This window comes from Ruditapes philippinarum, unplaced genomic scaffold (genome assembly GCF_026571515.1).
Source record: "Ruditapes philippinarum isolate M1 unplaced genomic scaffold, ASM2657151v2 ctg335_1_1_1_1, whole genome shotgun sequence".
Taxonomy (NCBI): Eukaryota; Metazoa; Mollusca; class Bivalvia; order Venerida; family Veneridae; genus Ruditapes; species Ruditapes philippinarum.
In genome coordinates, this window is record NW_026863534.1 from 12,058 (window position 1) to 35,830 (window position 23,773).

The 23,773-nt window shown below is 33.4% G+C and overlaps 2 protein-coding genes across 2 annotated transcripts; both read left to right on the forward strand.

Moving 5' to 3' along the window:
* Positions 1-1,528: 1,528 nt before the first annotated feature.
* Positions 1,529-3,395, forward strand: LOC132722331 (zinc finger protein 32-like). The gene has a single exon (XM_060706809.1). The coding sequence runs from the start codon at positions 1,589-1,591 to the stop codon at positions 2,771-2,773; it is 1,185 nt and encodes a 394-aa protein (XP_060562792.1). The 5' UTR covers positions 1,529-1,588; the 3' UTR covers positions 2,774-3,395.
* A 2,664-nt stretch (positions 3,396-6,059) lies between these two features.
* Positions 6,060-14,264, forward strand: LOC132722332 (SCO-spondin-like). The gene is made up of 9 exons (XM_060706810.1): positions 6,060-6,298; positions 7,319-7,384; positions 8,085-8,167; positions 9,233-9,301; positions 9,819-9,945; positions 10,865-11,032; positions 11,551-11,694; positions 12,876-12,992; positions 14,087-14,264. The coding sequence occupies exons 1-9, from the start codon at positions 6,295-6,297 to the stop codon at positions 14,212-14,214; spliced, it is 906 nt and encodes a 301-aa protein (XP_060562793.1). The 5' UTR covers positions 6,060-6,294; the 3' UTR covers positions 14,215-14,264.
* Positions 14,265-23,773: the final 9,509 nt, after the last annotated feature.

Genomic DNA, 23,773 nt, shown 5'->3' on the forward strand with positions numbered 1-23,773 from the left:
GACAATGTTACGCTTTACCACACTTGTGGAAAGGTTTGCAGTTACTAGTGGGAAAGATTTGTACACGTAAATGCATTTTCTAGGAATAGTTGCTAAGTAACTATACGACGTTATATGACTGGAATATCGTGCACGCACCCTCTTAAAGTAGAAAACAACAACAGAATTATCAAAACAATATGTAGGATACAATAATATATCCGATGATTGACTTAGTTAATAGCACCGTGCTAAGATTAGACAGGTGGGGATCTTAAAACTACTCACAGTGTCCAAATTCAACTCGCTAAATAAATAGCTAGTGGTTTGTAAAGGGATTCCGCGGAGATTTTTTACGTGAAGGGACAAGATTATTATACGTATTGATTTCTATCTGGACCAATACTTTGTGTGCAAAATTTCAGATCATTTGCTTTCCAGAACAATCATTTACATTGTGCAAAAGTGAATTTTTAGCGTTAAATGTTTTTAAATCAAGATGTAGACACATCACACAAAAAAGAAAAATCGATTAAATTAAACGACGACTTCTGGAAATGACATTTTTAACTTAATTTAAATGTGATTTATTGTTGTAGTTGCATGGTGGTGTTAATAAATAAATAGTTTTTTTATGTAACAAAAAACGGTTTATTTTGTATTACATCAATAAATTTACCTTGTCACAATATTGTAACGTGTCAAAGCTAGACTCTGAGATATTTTTTTCATTCTGGACCATACAAATAATAGCACAATACTGAACTCGAAGTAGTTACTAAAATGCACATTTAGTTTGACTATAAAAAGACCTTGATAATAAGTAACAGCTATTTTTGTATCGCGCGAAATTAATTAGAATGATCATTATCATCACCAGAATATATTTTAGATATTATTTCTCCATTATATCCAACGAAAGTCTCTCTTTTTTCATTTCAAATGAACAATATAAAAAAATTAGCACATCGCTGAATAATGTCCCTTTATTCTTGTACGCCGTTTGCAATTAATTATGTACGGCCGTGTTGCTTGAGGAATACACGCGTTCTGACGTTATTGGAAAGAAAATGTTTTGTGATTTTACTGTGAGTATTGATGATTAATTTAACATGGATATTTATTATTTAGTGTAAAGCATTCTCGAACAACTTCGGGACAATATAAGCAGAATGGCATTATCATGTTCATAGGCAAGTACTTAGCGTTTTTATTCAATACTGTATAAGTTTGTCAGCTCATGAGGATTTTAGTCTTTTTTATTCCTGATTCTAGGCATCTTTAAAGAAAGGACTGTGTAAAAGACTCGCCTAGTGAAGCTGATAAAGTACAACATTTTGTTTAACTATGATGTTGATTTTATCACAATCCCTATTAGGCCTATCGCCAGAAATGTTCAAGTGTAAATGGAAAGGTACTGTGATCAGAAGTAACACGTGTATTTAACGCATGACAGGGTACACACTGAAATTATAGGCTTGCAAGACAGGGTGAAATGATTTTTTTATCTACTGTGCAAATGACTAAATCGACTTCTCAAGTATCTTCTCTAATCAATGTTTTCTCTTTCGTAGAATGAAGAATTAATTTATGTGCTGTCCATCTGAGTATGAAAAAGCGAAGAAACAAGAGCCAAATAACACAGCAGAATTCTCATGAAAGACGTTTATACTTATGTGACATGTGTTTGGAAACATTTGAAACCGGAAACAGATTACGTGAACATAAGGTGTTACACACATGTAAAAAGCCGGAAATGTCTATGAATTCTACAGGGCATTTTAATTCAGACAACTGTCTTAAGTTACAGGAGTTAGATTCGTTCAAAATTCTCAAAAGACTGTTGCAGAATGGTCTAAAACACAGGCTAGAGGCACACATAAACGGCAAGTTACCGACAAATCCAATGAATAACTTCAAAACTACAAGCCTGCTTAAGACATCATCGTTTAAGATGAAAAGTAACAAACGACCAAAGACTGAAACTCACCCAATAGACGAAACGAACAGATTATACAAATTTTGTTGTGCCGAATGTGGAAAAAGATACAGATCAAAAGCTGCATTGAGAATTCACTTGAATAGTCACTTTGGTATTAAAGAATTTCAGTGTCCGAAATGCGGGCTTCGTCTTTCTCAAAAAGGTGGATTAACTGTTCATATGCGAATACATACAGGTGAGAAACCATTCTCATGCGAAGTTTGTGGCATGAGATCTGCTCAACCTGTGTCACGTGAACATATGTCAAAACACACGGGGGAAAGATTACACAAGTGTGACTTATGTAGGGCAGAGTTTGGATCTAAAACAGTTCTAAAAACGCACAAGATAGCCAAACACACGCTTCTACGACCGTTCCAGTGTGACATTTGCAAGAAAACATTCGCTGACAAGCATTACATGACTAAACATCGGACAATTCATCGAGATGTAAAACCTTATCCATGCACAAAATGTGAAAAATCGTTCATTACAAAATCAAACTTACGACGCCATCTTGAAATTCACACAGTTCGAAAATCTCACGTGTGCACCGTTTGTTCCAAATCATACAATAACTCAAGCAGTCTGTTGTACCACATGACTACACATTCGAATGAACGTAAATTTTTGTGCGGTATATGCGATCAACAGCTTGCATCAAAGCAAAATGTAAAAAAGCACATGGAATTACATGCTCGGAGCATACAAGCACCAACCAAACAAAACAGTAATCAAAACAAAAAGCACATGGAAATAAGAGCATACCAGAAGCAAACTACACAAAAAAAACACATGAAAAAACACAACTGAAGCAAACTTAACAAAAGACACAATAAAAATTTCTGATCGAAACAGACATGCCCAAATTTTTCAAGACAAGATGAAAAACAACCGATTGGCTGAATATTTTTTTTAAAGAAATTAACATGGAACTTATTCATGTTTTTAGAGACTATTTGATATTCATTTTGATTGAAAACGTTTTAGTTAACGCGAAAAGAAAAATGTGGAAATTGAAATGTTGGCTTATCAAGTGAAAGTGTAATGTTTAGTGGATTTATATACTAGTAAAATGACGATTTTCAAAATGATACTCTTGAAAGAAGTAAGTATGTGTTGACATACTTTTTGTCAAGCGTTGTTTTTTTTCTGAATTTCCAGATTTTTTTCAACAACGAGCTATTTTTGGTTTTACTTAATATATTATGTTCATTTTTGTTTACTGTTTTACTTATTTAGTTAAATAAAAGAATAAAAATTCTTGTTAATTAAATTTAAGATGTATTTTTTGTTTGTTTTTTTTTCCTGTTTAGCAAAAGCTATAGTGTAAAGTTCATTTTTTCAACACCATAAGTACTAACAGTCGCTGTGTGATATTTCTTTTAACATGTTATTCTTAAATATGCAACAATTTGAAATGATAAATTGATATATATTGAGTTTTTGGCCTTTACAAGTTTGTGCAATTAAAAATAATAATGTACAGGTTTAGTTTATACAAATTTATTTTAGTTCGATTGTGTAGGAAGCTATAAGCTTAGTGATCGTTCCTGGAACCAACCAGTACTTACCAATGAATATAAAGTATCATGCCCAAGAAAACAACGGCTTGCCCCTGACAGGGTTTGAACCCGCCCGGTAAGCAATCCTTAGGTTACTAGTGGACGTGTTAACGAGTCGGTCTCGCCGCCACTCGCGTACCGGTTTGAACATCAGTCTGACAGTTTTCATGGATAGTTTAGGTAAGAATGCTACTCAATATCGTATACAATGCTGGTAATACCTCTATATATTTTCTGATTTAGATGATTGGTATAGCAATTTCAAAAATATATTAGAAATACGACCTTATTCATATCTTTTATTAGAAATTACTTTCAAATAAGATCCCAAATAAAGAATGCAATGCGACAAGTGTAGGTGTACTTCTTTCACATGATAATAAGAAAAAGCAAAAGTTCACACTCTTCATTTAAAATCTATAGTTAACGAAGAAAATAAAAAGCAAACATTAAAAGATTATTGCACTGGGGCTACCTTTTATCAAACAGATTGAACTTGAATTTATAACAAATAGTTTATTAGGTGAACTTACGAACGTGTATACAGATAGAGACTTTAAGGTCACATACTATCATTATAGTAACGAAACTTTTGACCCGGTGAAACCGGAAGTAACGCCCTACTTTTACTTTCATACTGACATGTTTCTAATCTTGATATTCTTATAATACAACGTCCATATATTTTTTTTAATGCGTTTATTTAAGGTCGCCGCCGTACACTCAAGTCGGGCCATCCTAGAGCGTCCCGCCGAGATTTTTTCGTCGATTTTTTTCCAGCTTAACTGGTGGAGGAAGACCCCAGGTGCCCCTTCGGGCATTTTTTCTGGCACGAGCGGGCACCTGGGTGGAACCACCGACCTTCCGTAAGCCAGCTGGATGGCTTCCTCACATGAAAGATTTCGACCCGAGTGAGGATCGAACCTACAGAGATTAGGGACCTGTGATCTCAAGTCAGCGACCTTAACCACTCGGCCACGGAGGCCCCCAACGTCCATAAGCTGTTTAAAAAGTTTATATAAGCTGCTGAAACGCATTTTCCCGCCATGAGACATATTGTCACGGTGCTTGGTATAAGATATGTTAAAAGACGAAGGTTTCTGAATGTCGCACACTGTAGATATGTCGTATGGTCTTTTTACATGAAGAAAGGTTGCTTATGCCTGTAAAGGACATAAAACATACGCCTTGATAATTAAAAACATAAGACACAATTTCTGGCGCAAACCAAGAGAAATATTTATATCAAAGTTCATAAATACAGAACCAAAATACATAAACGATCAATGGAAAAATGCATGATAATGAAACATAATGAATAACAACAATTACATGTAAAGGACATAAAAAAAACATACGCCTTGATAATTAAATAAATAAGAAACAATTTCTGGAGCAAACCAAGAGAAATATTTATATCAAAGTGCGCATGCGTAAGGTGTTTTTTTTCCGGGAAGTTTGTAAAAACTGAGGCCCGGCATGCAAATTATGTCGAAATGAAATATAAGTAATTAGTTGTTATAATGAAAAGCTGTTGAAATAGAATGATATGGAATAATGGATTGTATATCGGACTGTAGAGAAACATAGATAACAGACAAATACACGAGATATATATATATATATATATATACAAATACAAGGACAAAATGATCGATAAAAACGATATTCGTCACAAATAACATAAAACACGAATATCACCACATGACCGATACAATCACCAAAACGGTGAGATCTCCCTTTCATTCTTGGGTTAATTTGCACTGTTCAAGGTATTGAAATTTGCAATCCTATAAAGATCCTGGGAAGATATATATTACAGTAAGGCTGAAGATAGCAAGCAATCGATTATACACCTTACTATAACTTAAAGATCCTGTAACACATTTTTTTATGGTTTATATCATAAATATAATGCTCAAATGAAGATTTATCAATATTGTAAGTTCCAAAAAGCATTATTTGTAAAGAAATTACCGAATTTACATTTCATGTTAATGAAGGGAGGTAATTAGAATTTATTTCAATAAGAAATGAATGCATATATTTAAATGACTATATATAATGTGGACAAATATTTGCAGTACATATTTTACATATTCTTCATATACATATACATATATGCTTGTCCAATACAAATCGATATTGCAAACGTTCCGTTTTAATAACACGTTATATATTGATTGCAAAAAGCACATTTGTCCTGAAATCTCATATAAAAAAAGAAAATATGAATTTTAAAAGTGGTTATACTGAACATGGTTTATTTTAGTATACCTAGGTAAAGTAACTGTACAAAAGGATCGAGTAAACGCAAACAAATATTTCAAAACAAAAATATGACAGGATATAATTTGTTTTAACTGAAATGGCAAAAAGTACCCTCTTATTGCATAAGACCATAGCTGATATTTCTTTGATTATGCCTTTTAACATTAATAACTGATTTACGTGTATATGTAAATAATCGTAAGAAGGACTGACGTTGTTTTACGAGACTAATCTAACAAGTTTTGAGACCAAACTTTTCCTTATCTTTGCCCACTTTAAGTGACGTATATTAAATGTGAATAACAAGGATAGAGTATATTTAGTGTGTATTATAGCTGGGGACAAAATACGATTAAAATGTGTCACGATGGATCATAAATAAACTAGTTCATAGAGGACTTTACCAGTATTTTAAGGATACAGCTATTGATATAAGCTTTTTTGTGCCTTCATCTGTAAGTCTTCATATCAGCGCGGGCCATTCTGAAAAGAATTAAAATGGGTAAGATGCTTCTCTTTAGAAGTGCTTCACATTATTTGACTTTTGTGACATGGTATGCAATAAGCATACAATAAGTAATGCCACACTTCAACGCGTATGATTTTAATAAACATATTCTATCACTTGAATGTCCGTTTTCATAGCCGTAATCAGGGTCTTTAAAATAGAATTCTATTTGAAAGACCCTGCCGTAATGGTGTAATTTGAGAAACCAAACATTTTCGATAGCCAAGTCTGGGCTCGAACCACCAACCTTTATTTATTATTTAGATGTGTGTTCATAAACCATTTAGCCCACCACTCCTTGCAAAAATCTTAAAGCGGCGGTGAGACCACGTGGTATCACTGTTTACTCGTGGTAATTAAGTTCGATTCCTTGATCGCGATTCCAACTTACATAGATGTACCTGTCTGTGTAACTAATGCACATCTTTAAGCATAAACCTCCTGCAAGTGATTGGCCTTTGCCACCACTATAGGGTCAGACAAGCCTGCACGTCCATGAAATATGACCACAAGAAACTATACTGTTGACTGGCAAACTGTAAGCTTTCGTACTGACAATCTAAATAGGCAGTTCCCAGAAAATGATGCTGAACAAGTTCATTTTACAAATTCAGCAAGTTTTGGGTTAAGCTGAGGAATTGAAGTAAGGAGAATCTTGGAGGATTCACCCTGTATGGTCTCACACTAACAAATATACTATCTGTTGAAACTCAAAACACTATTCAATAACCTATGTTGAAACTAATAGTATTCGTTCTTACGCCACGATTATCAATTTGATAACAAGAAATTTGGTATTTAAGGTATAAAATTGTTCTTTTCGAGCAAAGATCTTTGTTCAGGGCTTCTACTCCTTAGATATTCTTATACGGTAATGTTATATTTTAATTGAGGAGCTTTAAAATGGTAATTTATTAAAATAATTTATTAAAATAGTGTTGAACCATGTGTGTGGATATGTTACCTATTCACAAGACTTGATGTACCCTAATATTCCAAATATTATTATTTCAGGATCAAACTTAATCAAACGGGTATTCTTCATTCATTCAGTATTCATCACATCAATTATATCTGCAGGTAAGCTACTTGTTTCATTATAAGTGTTTTATCTTATTATTTCAGAAAATTTCGTCAATTAATAATAATCATTTGTAGACAAATAATTGATCGATAATAGTTCTACAACACTACAATACAACACACTGACTTCACCCCTTTCAGATTTCATTTTACTAATTTCCATCCAAATTATTTTTTTAGTTAGGACACGCACACATTCTTTTTATTTGGGGACCGATTACAGCTTTTAGTGGAATGTCAATGAAAGTATCACATTGAAAGCCACACTCGTATGAACTCATCTGCGGATGTCTCTAAATAAATAAAGAAAACCTACTATTTTCATGTTTTACTCAAGTCGGTGCTAAGGGGACCTTGGCATGACCTTGCATACACCACGGCCGTTTATAAACATGCTCAGTAAACATGACTGCAGTATTTTGAATTTTAAATGTGATTATATAGGTTTCATTCTAAAAGGAAACTTAGAGGAAAAGAAATTAAAGAAATTTGATTCAAATGTAAATGATTTTTATTTTAAATTGGATATTCTGTTATTTTCATTCATAATACATTTTTTCTTTTCGTTTTTGTTTTAAACACATCGCAGGATTGCTTTAATTGCACTGACATCAGATGAAAATTTTCCGACTTTAATTGTAATGTCAAAGTTGTCAATAATCTTATTTATTACATATTTTACCATCTTTTGTTTTAGATACATCATTGGATTGCTTTAGCTGCACCGACATCAGTAGCGTTGATGATTGCCACGCAACAAAAACTTGTTCACCAACACAGGTATTCGCTTCCAAGAAATATTAGTTCAAGTTCAAAGTTAATTGGCATTCAGCAAAAACATTTGCCTATGGCCATTTTCAGATATATCATTATGTCAAAGACGGTAGTGATATAGATAAAAACAAACATACTTAAGTATATTAAGTTTATGTACAATAACAATATTCACAAAACAGTAGATATTTTTAAATCTGTACTTAAAGATTAAGCATTCTTTGCGAGCGAATTTTGAAAGATTTAAAATGGTTTTTCTATACTTTGAAGACATTCATTTTTAAATCTTTGTACAGTTGACCATAAAAATGTACCAAGATATTTTGATTCTCAGATCTCTTGTATATTGAACTTTATAAAACAAAATGATATTCATTTTCAATAAAAATTTTGACAACATATTTTACATTTTATATTACTTCTATCAATATTGTTACACCTACTAGTTTCTATCTCAGTATTTCCTCCAGTATAAACACACACAGTTAAAAAGCACAAAACGTAGGAACATGCACTTTGTATTGTCATTTGAAGAAAAATTCCGCGCATATGATACGCTAGGTTTTGTTTTTATTCAAGAAACGTTTGTCACATTAGTTTAACATAATAAGGTAATTACCGGGGCTCAGCAGTCGCCATTTTCTCGTGGGTATTACTATACAAAGTCACATAGTCTCGCCCCCTCCCCCCCTGTGATAAAGCCAAAAGAGCCTTCGCCTGTGCAGTCTGACCATGCTCTATACTGTTGGCGGATTTATTTTAAATTTTCATCTCGATATACCTAAAATGTATATTTATCAAGGTCAAACTAAGTGCACTTAAATGGCATTTTTAATTGACTGTTACTTTATGTACTTAATGCTTTTTATTGACTTTTATTTAATTCACTTTAGTCACTAATTTAAAATTTTAAATTGACAGTTTGACATTATTTTTATTATTTTTTCTCTCTTTATTGTTTTATTTTAGGTACTTTTAATTTACTTACGTAACAACCCTTTTTTCAATGTTTTGTGCATTATTTTTTGCTTAAAATGACTGTAATGTTATAAAGGTATACATTTCTTACAGTCGTGTTATACAGAAGAATACACGAATGGAGGAAAGAAACTGTATACACTTGGCTGTAAAGAGAAAGTGGTAAGTTCAGACAATCAAAAGTACTTAATCCAATTTATACATTTCAATTCTTTTATTAAGCGTATCATACGGTTGAAAAAAAATCCGTCGTTACAAATGTAAAAAGGAGGTACTTGGTTATGTTATTCAAGTATCTATATTTTACAAATTGATCAATCTTATAAATTGATCAATCTTATAAATTGATCAATCTCTCATCATTTTATTATACGTGTGAATGAACTGCTTTTGATGATAGATAATAACTTCTTATGCTTGTTTAAAGCGAAATTCTATAGATGCAGCAACTGTCTTTGTGCAGCTGGTGTTTTGTTTTCCTTTTCATCAGGGCAAAACACCAAAATGCGATTAATAAAAGGTGAAAAGACAAATAAGTTACCCCTAAAATGTCAAAGATAAATATGTCGCTGTGTGTTGTTTTCTTTTCTGGTACATAAACAGAAAAAAACTGCGTCATAGAACAAGAAACACCTATTAAACTGTAGGAGCTGAATGTTTTGACTTTAATTTATTTCAGTTTTGCGAAGGCCTGGATGTCACACATTTATTTGGTCGTAGAGATACAAGCTGTTCACAATGTTGTGCCCTACATGGTTGTAACAAGTACCTTTGTCCTCTGAGATTTACCGTTGCCCCACCACCAGGTATATGATCTAGCTTTATTTCTTTGAAATCAGCATCGCTTTACGATCGCCTTAAGATTTGCTATCTAGCCATTAGTCTCTAACATTTGTGTCACATCAAGGTTTATTATCTAATTATTACTCTCTAATAATGGCACCTCCCCAGTTGTATTATCTAGCCATTAGTCTCTTATATAGGCGCCACCTACAAGTATATAATTTACCTTCACTGGCGCCTCCTCTGGTTGGCCCTATGCAATCTAGTTTTTAGTCTTTGACATTTGCTCCGCCTCTAGGTATATAATTTAGCTTTAAGTTTAAGCCATTTTCCACATTTACGTATATACAATCTAGCTATAGACCTTTGTCATGGCGCCATCACTAGGTATTTAATCTAATATTTAATCGGCGCCATCACCGGATTCATCATCTAGCTATAAATGGCGGCGTCATCTCTAGGTATGGATTTTGGTTATAAGGCATTTTGCAATAAGTCTTTAACATTGGCATTATGTATAAAACCCATTTATGTGTCTCTGACATTCGCTACACTACTGTCTTTCAGGGACATTTGTTAAAAGTTGTCCAGTAGCGTTATTACTTCATTTCAATCATTTCATATCAGCGATACTGCATATCTTTGCTAAGGATCGTAAGAGGTGTTGCACTTTACATTGTCTGCCATCAACAGCATCAATAACGCCGAGTGTGCGATATGCACTTTATTGTTCCCTTGAAATCTTTTCAGATTGAGTTTTTCCCTAATATGTTTCGGTTTGAATTACATAAAAAACTGGTTTACAGAAGGTCAAACGCTATATAAATAGTCATTCATGCCCAAGATTAATACTTTCTAGTTCATCTCTTTCACATGTTACACTATAATTTTGATTGTGTAACATTAACGTAACATTATGGTGTACACACCTCTCTCATTTAGTTGATGGGGAATGGTCATTATGGGGTGCTTGGGAAGGTTGCAGCTCCACATGTGGTATAGGTCTACAGTTCAGATACCGGAAGTGTGATAACCCTGCGCCATCGTCAAATGGTAGACTTTGTCTTGGAGATGCCAAGGACGTTGGGCTCTGTAATATACCGTGTGTTGGTAAATGCTTCTGTTTGTTTGTACATGTTTTTGCATTAAGAATCAATTTATACTTGTCGCCGGAACGAACCCATATGTACAAGAATATCAGCGAACTTGCTGGTCCGGTCGTTATAGCTTTACAGCAGCGCACTTTAAAGCAGAATCTTCCTCTTACCTGTTTTTCATTCGACGGTGGTAAGAAATCGGCATCGTTGATTTATAGAAAACGGTTTATGTTTGCGCCACCTCCCGAGTTAGTCACGACAGGTCAAACACAGTCATTCCTGGAACTTAGTATAACATTGACTCAGTGCCGTGTCTCCTTCGGGGGGGATTTTAAACGTGATAAATTATTCAGGTTCTTGCATAGATCATTTAATACAGCTTACTTTTTTACTATAATTGATATTTAACAATAGTTCACTTTCACTATATTTTGATTTTAACATCACTTGCTTTAAATCACAAGTTTGTACTTTTTATGATAAAAACTAGGTTATATTTTTAATAAAACTTCCTTCATTTCGTTGCTATAGATCCGGGTACTGCCATTGTAACTGATACGCCTACTACTACGACGCCAGTTACAACAGAAAAAACGACGTCACCGACAACGTCACACTATAATGACGCAGCTAATTCGACGATAAAATATTTTACCGGAAGTCTGACACAAGCACGTGAGTTGTTTGAGGCGTTTCTTTAGGGATTCTGTTTTTTTTTATTTTACATTGCACTTCATTTCAAGATGGCATAACATTTATAATCAGTAAATAAGACGGTGACCCATTCAGTACATATTAATAAAGTAACTTATTTACAGCTGTTTGTATAAGATATTAGTTTAATGATATTGTATTGGAGCTATTTGAAAGAATTATAGAATATTTATTGTTTATAAATAAAGATATTGACTAAATATTGGAACAAATACTTACACAGGGTGAGACAAGTCCTGTCTTTAAAAGTAAAAAAAAAAAACCCCAAAAAAACCAAAAAACAACAAACAAACAAAAAACCAAAAAAAAACCCAAAAAACAGCTGTAAGGTGTAGCAGAGATTAAAGTAGGCCGATAACGATTATCAATATTGAATGACTCGATTCTTTACGGCATTAAATATTGATTTACAGTAAAGTAGAAGAAAAAGAGCTATGATAATTCTAAAATAGAAGCGAAAATTGTAACACTGCTTTTATAAATTTACACGAACATCCGAATACAGCAAATGCTCCAGATTCTTATCCTAACGTTCCAATGTCCAAATGTTCGTTTCCATCCCTTAATTTAACTTAAGTCTGTCTTTGAAGGAAAAGTCAATTTTGACCCTTCTCATTATATAAATGGTCAAATTTTTCATAAATTTAATATACGAGTATAATATATACAATAATACAATTTTGCATGCTATAAAAGACACTTTCTTTAGGGGTCATGATTGTGAATTTGAACATTCGAGGTAAAATATGTTCGTTTAGAGTATGCCTATTACCTTCCTGGTATTTTACATCTCACGGAATAAAGTGTAGGCTCGTTCTGTCGGAGCTATCCCAATGTAAATGTCTCCACGAGAAATTAAAGAGCGAGAAATTAAAAGATCTTGTTCTATGTCCATCTTTGAGAGTTTAATTTCTTTATCACATAATTTAATAGAAATCTATGAAATTCTTACTGAATATGTCTAATTTGAACTATGTATGGGAAGCTGGGTTCCCAATGACGGGCTAAGTAAAACTGCCACTTTTTTTTAATGACACTAAATATTCTCATTGTGTCCATCTAAAATGTGTACAGAAGAGTTTAAAGTTTTGAAAAATCAATTTGAGCATGGTATATCTTTAATTATTTGTTTATATTTACAGCTGGAGAATGCAAGGATTTGATAGATTGTTCTGGGTATTACAGGCCCGAATCTTGCCATGGTATATACAGTCCCTGGGCTCATAGATATTGTCCAGCTCATTGTGGATTCTGTCCAAGTAAGTTTTTTTTTAAATTTTACTTCATTCTACAAAAGCTCTTATATTGATAATATATCAAATAACATCAACATTTATTTTGTCCAGAGTTACCGTCGCCAATGTCATTTCCAATCAGGCTTAAAAAGGGCACACGCATTCTTTTACTTGGGGGACCATATACAGATTTTCATGTAATGACACGGAAGTGTCACATTGAATGTTCCATAACTGCCGTATGAACACATCTGCGGATGTTTCTACATTCAAACTTTTTACCATTTTCATGTTTAAACGTTGAATCTGCTTAAGCCAGTGCTAGGGGCATGAACGGTAACTTGCATTATCCAGTACCATTTTATGAATAGACTCAATCAATATGAGCCTGCAAAAGTTTCAATTTTGTCGTTTTGGGCGTTTTTTAGGGATTCTGACTTATTTATTTTAAAGGCCCCAGAATTGCTATCATTTTTATTTTTAAAAAATGTCCATTTTTGGTATCTTGTTACAGCTTTCAAAACATACTCATTTGCTATATACATGACCTATCCTTTGCATATTTAGTTCTGTTGGCAATTGGTATAATAATAGTGAATTAGTATTTCGTATGAAAGTACAAATACTACTTTCATTACTTATCAACTACACAAACTTTTCTATCTCCAACGTTTCGAGGGGTTAAACCCCTCTTTATCAAGGAGTTACTGTTTATTTTTATATAAATCACATATTTATCTTCTTACATGTCCTATCTTTAACTATGTTATGCATACAGGAAATGACGCCGTTAAACAGTAACTCCTTGACGTTGGAGATAGAAAAGTTTGTGTAGTTGATAATTATAAATTAACTGTTTCCAGATAGAATACTTTCATTACATATTACTACCTTTATGACACATAACTGCATGTTCAGTGCTATTTTTTCTGTTTTACAGATAGCATGGTCTTAACCCATCATTTAAACACTATTAAACACATATTTGACATTTTAAAGTTAAAAAATATATGGATTTCTAAGGTATAATGTGCCGTAAATACCATTGACAGTGCATTAAATAGTTTAAATATTTAACTTCAAGATTTTTTAACTTAATTTAGCTGTTACTATTTTAGCTGTTTCTGCACCACCTTGCGTTGATACGATTCAAAACTGTAAAGAATACCAGTCCGACGTGTGTACCAATCAGGCATTTTGGCAATGGCGCGAGTCACATTGTAGGAAATATTGCGGCCTCTGCTAGTTTGTTTATTATAATTATGTCATTAACTTATTAAATATATGTATAGTGATGATTTTATTTGTTAATTTATCTCATGAAGTAAAATATATTATTATATAATCTATAAATAGCGTTGAAATGCGTTTCCCTGATTGACTAAGAAGTATCTTTGCCTTGGTCAATATTGATTTTTTCAGTACATATCACATCATATTCACCAGCCAAAAAGTCCGTATTTGTATAATATTTGTTAATACACATGTTATTATATATAGTAACAACATTTAGGGTATTTCTAGTCCATTATGACCAGATTATTATCAAGTCATTATTAAATTTTGGCCGCCTTGCTACTCGGCAATTATTTTTCCATAATTGGTGAGTGAATAACGTGCTAAATGACGTAAATGACTCTCGTTAACTTTTAAGATGGCTGCTGTCGTTGAATGAACTGTTGTCACAACTTTCAATCAATAATTTTTGGTTTAGATGGCATTATCAATTGCAATCAAGAAAGTTAATGAGTAAAAGATCTATAAACTCAAGAAAAAAAACCCACAATAACTCTTCCAGAGTCCAAACGTGACCCTCAAAAATCCTAAAATTAATTCAGAATGACGATGGGTCTTCTGTAGATCTATAGACACGAAGAACAACAAAAGAAAGTTCAAAATAATGAGTGGGTCGTTTATATTGTAAATCATGGAGTTTAATTATTGTAGTAGTGAAAAATCCAAGACAGTACGTTACACCTTGATAAGCGATCATAGAAAAAATATTCAAAATATCGGTATATAGTTCCATAGTTTATACATGTATTAGGCTTAAACAAGAGACAATGCATTGTCTAGGACTAGATTATGTTAAAATGCTGATTTGAGCTTCATTTCTTTCAGAAAGAATAGCATAAAATATCTAACAAAAATCATGAACAAACTGTTGATTGAAACCTTAATTATTCTACTGATTTGACTGTCTTGCTGAATAGTTTATATAGCATGTTAAGAAGGGTCCTTCTTACGAGTTTTGAAAAAAAAATCTTGGTCTCAATGTTTTACGTCAGTTCTGAAAAAAACTGACCTAAATACATGTTTTTATGGTTAAAAACACATCCTGATAAGCAATAGTCAAAGTGGGAAAACAGTTTAATTTTTACTCAAACAATAACAAAGTAATTGCTAGGATTATTTACAAAGGCTCCGTTTTCAATGTTCAGAATTTCTGGCGCTGAATTACACTTTTGAACTGCAATCTGAAACAACAATAAAACATTAAGTAAAAAATATGCGGACATTTAAAATGAATTGTAACGTTATGAAAAGACCTTAATTTGCAGCTATCTGCTTATTATGTAACATAAAGAGTGACCCTTGCTGCCATATAAGGTAAGCAGCTCCCGAACGGTTAAAAGAAACAAGAATTCTGAAGGAAGAAAAATATAACAACACATCTAAATGAAATATTGAGTGATTTTTACAGCCGCCACACGTCATCTTTGTCTGCTGTTGTTTAATATATAGGACAGGGAAAGTACGTCAATAATAATAGAATAAAGCAGTATCAAATATGTATAATGGTTTTGGTTTGAATGCAGGAATTCATACTTTAATTCGTAAAAGATTATGAAACATCTCTCTTAGCCAATAAATAAGTTTACACGATTTTTATGATATTTGTGACGGGTTTTCAAAATTGATATTTTATTTCATCTTGAAATTATATGTTTGATAACTATTTAAATGAAAAATATAAGGTTTTTGTTCTCACCTTGATACCAGAGTTGTGACAGCCAAGGAAGATGCCACTCTGTGCTCCTAGTGAGGCATAGTTTTCAGTGTCAAAAGTTGACACGGGTGTGTAGGTCGGTATTAATGGGTTGCCCGACTGGCAGTCTGCCAAAACCTTTGATAAAAGTTATGTATAGTGTTAAAAGTCTAATTGTTGTGATGAAATAATGGTAAATTGAAAAAACGAAGAAAAAAACACGATGATATGATATTGCAGGCTCAGTTTAATTGAGCCTGTTCATGGGCGGCTGTGATTGCACCGACCGATTTCAACAGACAACTGAACATTTCGCCAAATAAATATGGAGCAACATTTGGTTTAAATAGTGTTATGCATAAGTATAAAGCCTTTTTTATTAGATTGTCTGTAATCTTTAGACTATTAATTTGTATCTTGATAAAATGCATAATATCTATTTAAAATCAAATAATAAAGTAAACCTTATACTCGTTGCATCTATTTCCGCGTTACATCCGGTTCCGCGTTATTTTCATTTTTCGTAATTTTCACTTGAAGCGCCACCTGTATGAAAACAAACGTGACCTACTTTTCGCTGGGACAGATATATTTGTCAAATACTGCAGAATGAACCGCTTTCTGGTATGTTATATATTTAAATGTATAAGATTAATACAAAATAATGATGATATAAACAAAAATACAAATGTTTTATATCCATTTACCATGAAATATCTTATTGAATTTGCGTGCCGTTTAAAAACCTCCACCATACCATAGTCAGTAAAGGTTACAAAACACTAAATTTTTTTCTTCCTCAGGGTACTGGTGTTCATGGTACAAGTGGTAGAAAATCTTATGATAGAGGAAATTTGAAATTGGCCTATGAAGCTACCTTGTCTGGCATGTCTGTCTATAGGGCTTGTCGCATGTATGGTGTGCCAGAATCTACATTAAGGGACCGCACCAGACACATTGTGTCAGTTAATTGTAAAGTAGGGCCAGAAACTTTGTTTACAGACATAGAAGAGGGTAAGCTGGTTCATCACACCAAACATATGGCCAATGTGGGTTATGGGTATACCATGACAAACATTAGGTTCCTTGCAGCTGACTATGCACGTTCTTTGGGTAAAGATATAAAATTTAAGGATTCTTTGATCACCATATGGTTTTATGCCTTTCTTAAACGACACCCAGACCTGAAAATTGTGCAACCACAAAAGCTTGAAATTTCTAGAGCAAAAGGGGCTTCACAAGAAAGTATAGAAAACTACTTTCGTGAGCTGCAAGACATCCTTACTGAAAATGACCTTCTTGATATGCCTGAACGTATATACAATATTGATGAAACTGGTATAAGCACACAACACACTCCACCAAAAATTGTTTTTGAGAAAGAATCTAAACCCCAGTCGGTTACATCTCCCAGATCATCAAATGTAACCATTATAGGTGGTGCCAATGCACTAGGCAACTTTGTTCCTCCGTACTATATTTTTCCGGGTAAAAGATGGAATCCCGAGTTCATCAAAGATGCACCTCATGGATCTGGAGGTGAAATGTCAGACAGTGGATGGGTGAATTCTGGTATATTTGAAAAGTATGTCACAGAATATTTGAGCAAGCACTTTTCTCATGCTTCAAATGCAGAAGACAAGCCTCCAACCTTGATTTTGTATGATGGGTATAAGTCTCATCTATCATTAAAACTTACAGAGTGGGCAAAGAAATCAAATGTGCTTTTATTTGTGTTGCCACCACACACTAGCCATCTCACTCAACCATTAGATGTTGGTGTATTTGGGCCTTTTAAGAAATTTTATTATTCTGAATGCTAGCAGTACCTTCAGAAGAACCCAGGAGCTTACATTACCAAATACGAAATTGCTACGTTGAATGGGAACTCCTACCTGAAGGCATTTTCCCCATCAAATGTCACTGCTGCATTCAAGAAATCAGGTATTTTTCCTTTTGATGATAAATGTATATCTGTAAAGGATACTGCACCACCATCTATATATCCAGTTGAGAAAGCTGTAGAGTCATCTAGTTCTAATGCATGTGAAAATGTTCCATGCCAACAGGAGGTTTCACATGAAGATCCCAAGTCTCATGAGCCACAATCTCATGAACATGTATCTACTTTCTTTGAGAGCAGAACAATTACATCTGTGCAAGGGAAGCAGAGGCCAAAGAGAACATTTGTTCCTCCCTATGTGTGTGGCAATTTGTTAAGTAGTAAAAATACAGTTATTCTTGAAAATAAAGTAAAATCAAATACATGTACAAGCAAGTCAGCCACCAAAAGTGTTAACAACCAAGAAATCTGTGCCACACAAAGCAAAGTCAATACTTTCAAATCACATGTAAATCATACAAAGCCAAGTACATCTGGTATATCTAAATCTGGAGGACCAATCTGTCTCACTACACCATCCATCTCTGAAAGCAGTGACAGTGACATTGGTGATTCAGATGAAGACAAAAAATGGGGAAAGTGTGATTATTGTCCACACTGGGTGCACTTGAAATTTTGTACTGAAGTGAAAGTGCTCAGGAGGGCAACTGTCTTTAGATGCCCCCCATTGTGCAAAAGAGGAGTAATAAAAACAAAAACAAAAGTAGTGTGTGAATGTTTGTGTAAATGAACATATTATTGTTGATGTTTTACAAAAGTTTTGTTATAAATGTGTGGTGGCTGAACTTGTTTAACATTTGGAACAGTTAGTGTTTTGATACCGTTAAATTTATTCATACAGTATGGTATATACTTTTATACCGCGGAACCAGATTTACTTCCCTTCAGTAATGGTGGCTTTCACGTGACCTAAATAATGCCGATAATAATTAATAATAAAAACAGTAAACATTTGATGTATATTCTTTATGCTGCTCCTTTAATGAAAGATTGGTGGATGTATTGAACAAAAAAGAAAACAAAGGTAAGTGACTTTTATATTATATTTATTCGTTTTTACGCTTAGTACCGCGGAAATAGATGCAAACAGGGTAATTGAAATGACGGTGTTTAAAATTTTCGAAAAACTTGATAAAGGCATATCTAAAATACTTGATAATATTCCCGCCCCCTCCCCCCAAAAAGAAACATAACGGATGGGTTTATACCAAATCCTTTTAGAATTTCTACCAAGTTTAAAGAAGAAGCCTTACGTTTGCTCCTCTTTTCCACGTCACTGGTGACGTCATGTTGCACGTGGAAAGGATATACGCGTCGTCTGAACCACCTGCTGCCGGATTGCAATAACTGGAATTTGGATCAGTCGCTTTTATTGATTTTGCGATATCCTCTATTACTGCCAGCTTGTTACACGAAAACCCTGTAAATACATGTATATGAAACAAGAATGAACGACTATTTATTAAATTTTTATTTCTATTTTTGTTTTTATAGTGTATACAGCTATAACTCTCCTTTCAGCATTCTTTTAATAATCCGTTTACATTTTTATAATAATAATTCTTAAATGCATGTATGTAGGACTTATGTTGGCATAATTCTTCTTAAGGGAATGATACATGCAAGAAATCATTCCTAAACGGTTCAACCCCTACTAATTAGCGCATGTATGTTTGGGACGTGATCCGTGGTTGAATTGTCTTCAAACCACTTTCCCGTGGTTGAATTGTCTTCAAACCACTGTCCCTCACCGTTGTGGGTTTGGATTCAGTCATCTAGGTAGCTTACACAAAGTCGGTGGTTCTACTCAGGTACACGACATGAATATACAAGATATGGAGACCACTTTCGATTCAGAAAGTTCTCCGCTCAAATTTGTGCAGATCTTGTCCAAATTAAGACAGTAAGACATTTGAAAACACGCTAAACAAATATTTTTTAAAAGAATGAATAAAATTGTAATTGTAACTTTGAGGCAAACGCTTCAACTGGAACTGCTTGAAACAAAGCAAATACGGTGTTAGAAGAATAACACTGTCCAATGAAGGGATTAAGATAATGTATATCTGGTGTTTAAAGAATAACACTGTCTAAGTAAGTGATTTAAGTATTGCAAATATGGTGTTAAAGAAATAACACTGTCTAAGGAATTGATTAAAATATTGCAAGTATGGTATTTATGATTGACACCATTTAAGGAAATGATTAAAATAATTCAAATAGGTGTTAAAAGAATCACATTGTCTAAGGAAGTGACTAAAATAATGCAAATTTGTGTTGGATTAAAACGTTGTGTGTAAGTAAATGATTTAAAAAATGCAAACATTGGTGTTGGAATTATAACACTGGCTAAGGAAGTGACTAAAACAAATTTAATGTGGTGCCTGAGGAATAACACTGTCTTAGGAAAAGTGAAAATTTGGTGATTAAAGAATAACACTGTCTAAGTAAGTGACTAAAATAAAGTAAACATAGCATTGGAAAAGTGACACAAAACTAAGAAAGCTATTTCAATAGACAAATTTGGTCAACAATTCTCTTGTGGTCTAACTCAAGTCATAATAAATATATGATATATGAAATGTCAAAGTTGGCCGACATTTTCCGATCATTTTTAAGGATAAATTTTAAATAGTCATGGATAATGTGTCCATTGTAGACCAATCCACTTTAACACATATAAAGGAATCATAATATTTACGTAGAGTAGGAGTTGGTCGTGGTGTCTGACTAGCAGTCGTTGACGGCTGAATGACTATTGGAGATGTAGCAGATACCATAACTGTTGTCGACCGAGTGGTTGTGGGCGTGGTTGTGGTCGTAGTTGTGGTCGTAGTTGTTCGCGTGGTTTTGGTCGTAGATGTAGTCGAAGTTGTAGTCGTGGTTTTGGGCGTGGTTGCAGTGCTTGTTGGTGTTGGTTGTTTAGTTGTTACTGAAACTAGACAAAATACAGTAATTAGGCATAGTCGAGTTGGTTGAGTTCAGTATCAGACATAAATTTACAAACCATCTTAACTATAAACCGTGGAAGTATTGTATGATAATGCTTGAAAGATTAATAACTGTTTCCATTTTAACAGACCATAGAAAAAGAAGCAGAGAACCTTTGTTTGAATACTTACAGCAATAACTGACAGCATTTAGTTAAAATGTAAAAACGGTACTCAACTAGAAATAAATTTCTCACGCCAATGTCCTTGTGTTTTAAAGTAAATACAGTATAAATGATACGTATATTGTTAGTTTCAAACATTTTGAAGGTTATATGGCCCTGTAAAATCGGTTGTAAGCTGGTGTTGTAAGGGCAGCCTGGCGAAAGTTATATATTAACAACACGGCTAACAATATATATTCTAACTCTATAATAATTTAACGTATTTATGATACAGGCACAAAGTCTTTATCTGATGCAAAAAAAAAAAAGAAAAAAAGAGGCATAAATTTACAGTGGTCGTGTGTATATACTAGTATAATACTGCAAGTTTGTAACATCGCTTTTCATTGGATTATCGTGACATTTATATAGTTTTATACACGGCTACTGTCTTCTCAATTTTTTCTCTAAAAGAAGATACTTCCTTTATTATAAATTCGTTATGCCGGCTCGCCACGGCGAGCCGGTATTACGGTAGGATTTTACTGAGAAACAACCTAAAACTCCGAAGCTATCCAAAAATTTAATCGAAGCTTGGCTTCCAGCTTTCTACAAAATTTATCTATCAGGGCTAGGATCCAAAATTATTTAGCCAATCAAATTTAACCTTACATAGCGTCAAAAAACCTTCAATTTTCACGCCATTTTTAAAAATCAGCAAGTATTGTTTTGAGCGCAAAGATATAATGATGATTAAAATGTTTGTCTGTATGAATTCTTTTCAATAAATCATATTTACACTGACTTCTGATTTAGCGATTTCACCTGTTTTCTCTGTAGTAAGTTTTCGTTTGGTTAATTAACATAAGTGTACATCTGGTTCTGTGCATTTTTTATTTTTCCTCTTTTTCCGGTCATTTTATCCTTTCCGGTATTTAGTGTATGTATTTACTGGCCGGGATCCGGGACGCCCGGGATCCGGGATCGTATAAGATATGGAGGAAAATCCTAATGAACTATATTTGTGTTGATTGTTGTCGTAATGAAAGGCCATTAAACGTTAATTTTTTATTGTATATAATGAACGTTAAATTAATTTAACTTAGAATATAGATATATTTAGAGCTATTTATTAACAAACTTATAATTATATGCCTAATAAATTGGAAAAATCAAAGACTATTTTTTTGAATTGGTCAAATCCCGGGATCCCTATATGTTTTAAAACGATCCCAGCTTTTCTGAAAACTGTATACTTGAACTGGTCAATCCGTGAGATCTATTTACATTTTAATACGATCCCGGCTTTTCTGAAAACTATATTCTTGAACTGGTCAATTCCCGGGATCCCTATATGTTTTAATAGGATCCCGGCTTATCTTAAAAACATCTTCTTAGACTGGTCAATTTCTGGGATCCCTATATTTTTTAATAGGATCCCGGCTTTTCTGGCTGAATTGATTGACAACTTGTGTTTACTTTAGGACTTGTGCCTCTCATTCCAATACTAAATAACATAAATGTATTACAACTTAATTTTGTATAAAGAGACATCTTTATGAAATCTACCTATCTAACAATTTGTGGTCAAGGTCAACAGGCCATATAGTAAATGTGCATAGACATAGGTTCTTCAATCTGTTTATATGCACCTTCATATATACTCATACTCATACTCATCTTGGTTAAACTGAGAAAACTTTATATGTCACTTTCAGTCAATGAGTTTAAGATTTTGAATTTACTGGCCCTAATTCCAGTTTTGAATTTATTCTACTAAATAATTAACAACATTTTCTTAAATTTACACTGGGCTGAACTTATATACAATGGCCATCGGGCACCGGGCCAGTGTTGACTTCACTTTTATTTTGTTGTTCGCTGAAGTCTCTTCAGCTAACAGAACTGTCATTTTTACATTTAAGCACACCCCTTGAAAAAAATTACGAAGCGAGTCGCTACTAGCTTTTTTAAAAGCTAACCTTGTAAATATTTCGGACAGGTTATCTGGACGTATATAAACTGTAGTTTGCAATAGAACCTTGCATAGCGGCTCGGGTTTTATTTCCGAACAACCGTTTATATAGGACCATATAACCTGTCAAAATCTTTATAACTAATTAAATAAACATCACGATTATCCACTGAAAATCGGCTTTACAAACATGCATTATAGTAACGGAGTTGTGGAAATGTTTTATGATAACGGTATACTTACTCCTAGAACATTCACAGCTGTCACTATGATCACTCGGGTATTTCACTTAAAATATATGGAATTTATACATGTCATTTAGTATACAGAAACCAGTCATGAATTAATTAATAAATAACTATCAATTGCACAAAATGTATCAACCGACAACGTTTCAAAGGGTAAGACACCCCGCTTTCATCAAGGAGTTTGCTGTTTATTTCTTTATTTCTTAAATCACATATTTTATAACATAACATTTAAGTATATAACTTTTATCATTGTATATGTACAAATATAACTTAATGCAAATTATCAAAATACATCTTTAGTTTTTTTTACTTACATGCTGCTCTTACTATTAGATCTTGTTGACAATCGACACAATGATTGTTATTGTAACAGTAGTCTTTCACATTCTGAAGGTTTGGCCACACTGCAATATTTTTTATCGATCTAGTTATCATGTTACTAAAATGTTACGGTCATCACGGTTCCGAAAAGTTACAGACTTTATAAGTAACTTAAGTGATTGAAGATATGTTGATTGACAATAACTGAGGTTAAAAAGTAAAGAAATGAAGGTTCTAGAAATCTAAATAAGTAAAGGACCAAGGAACTGCCA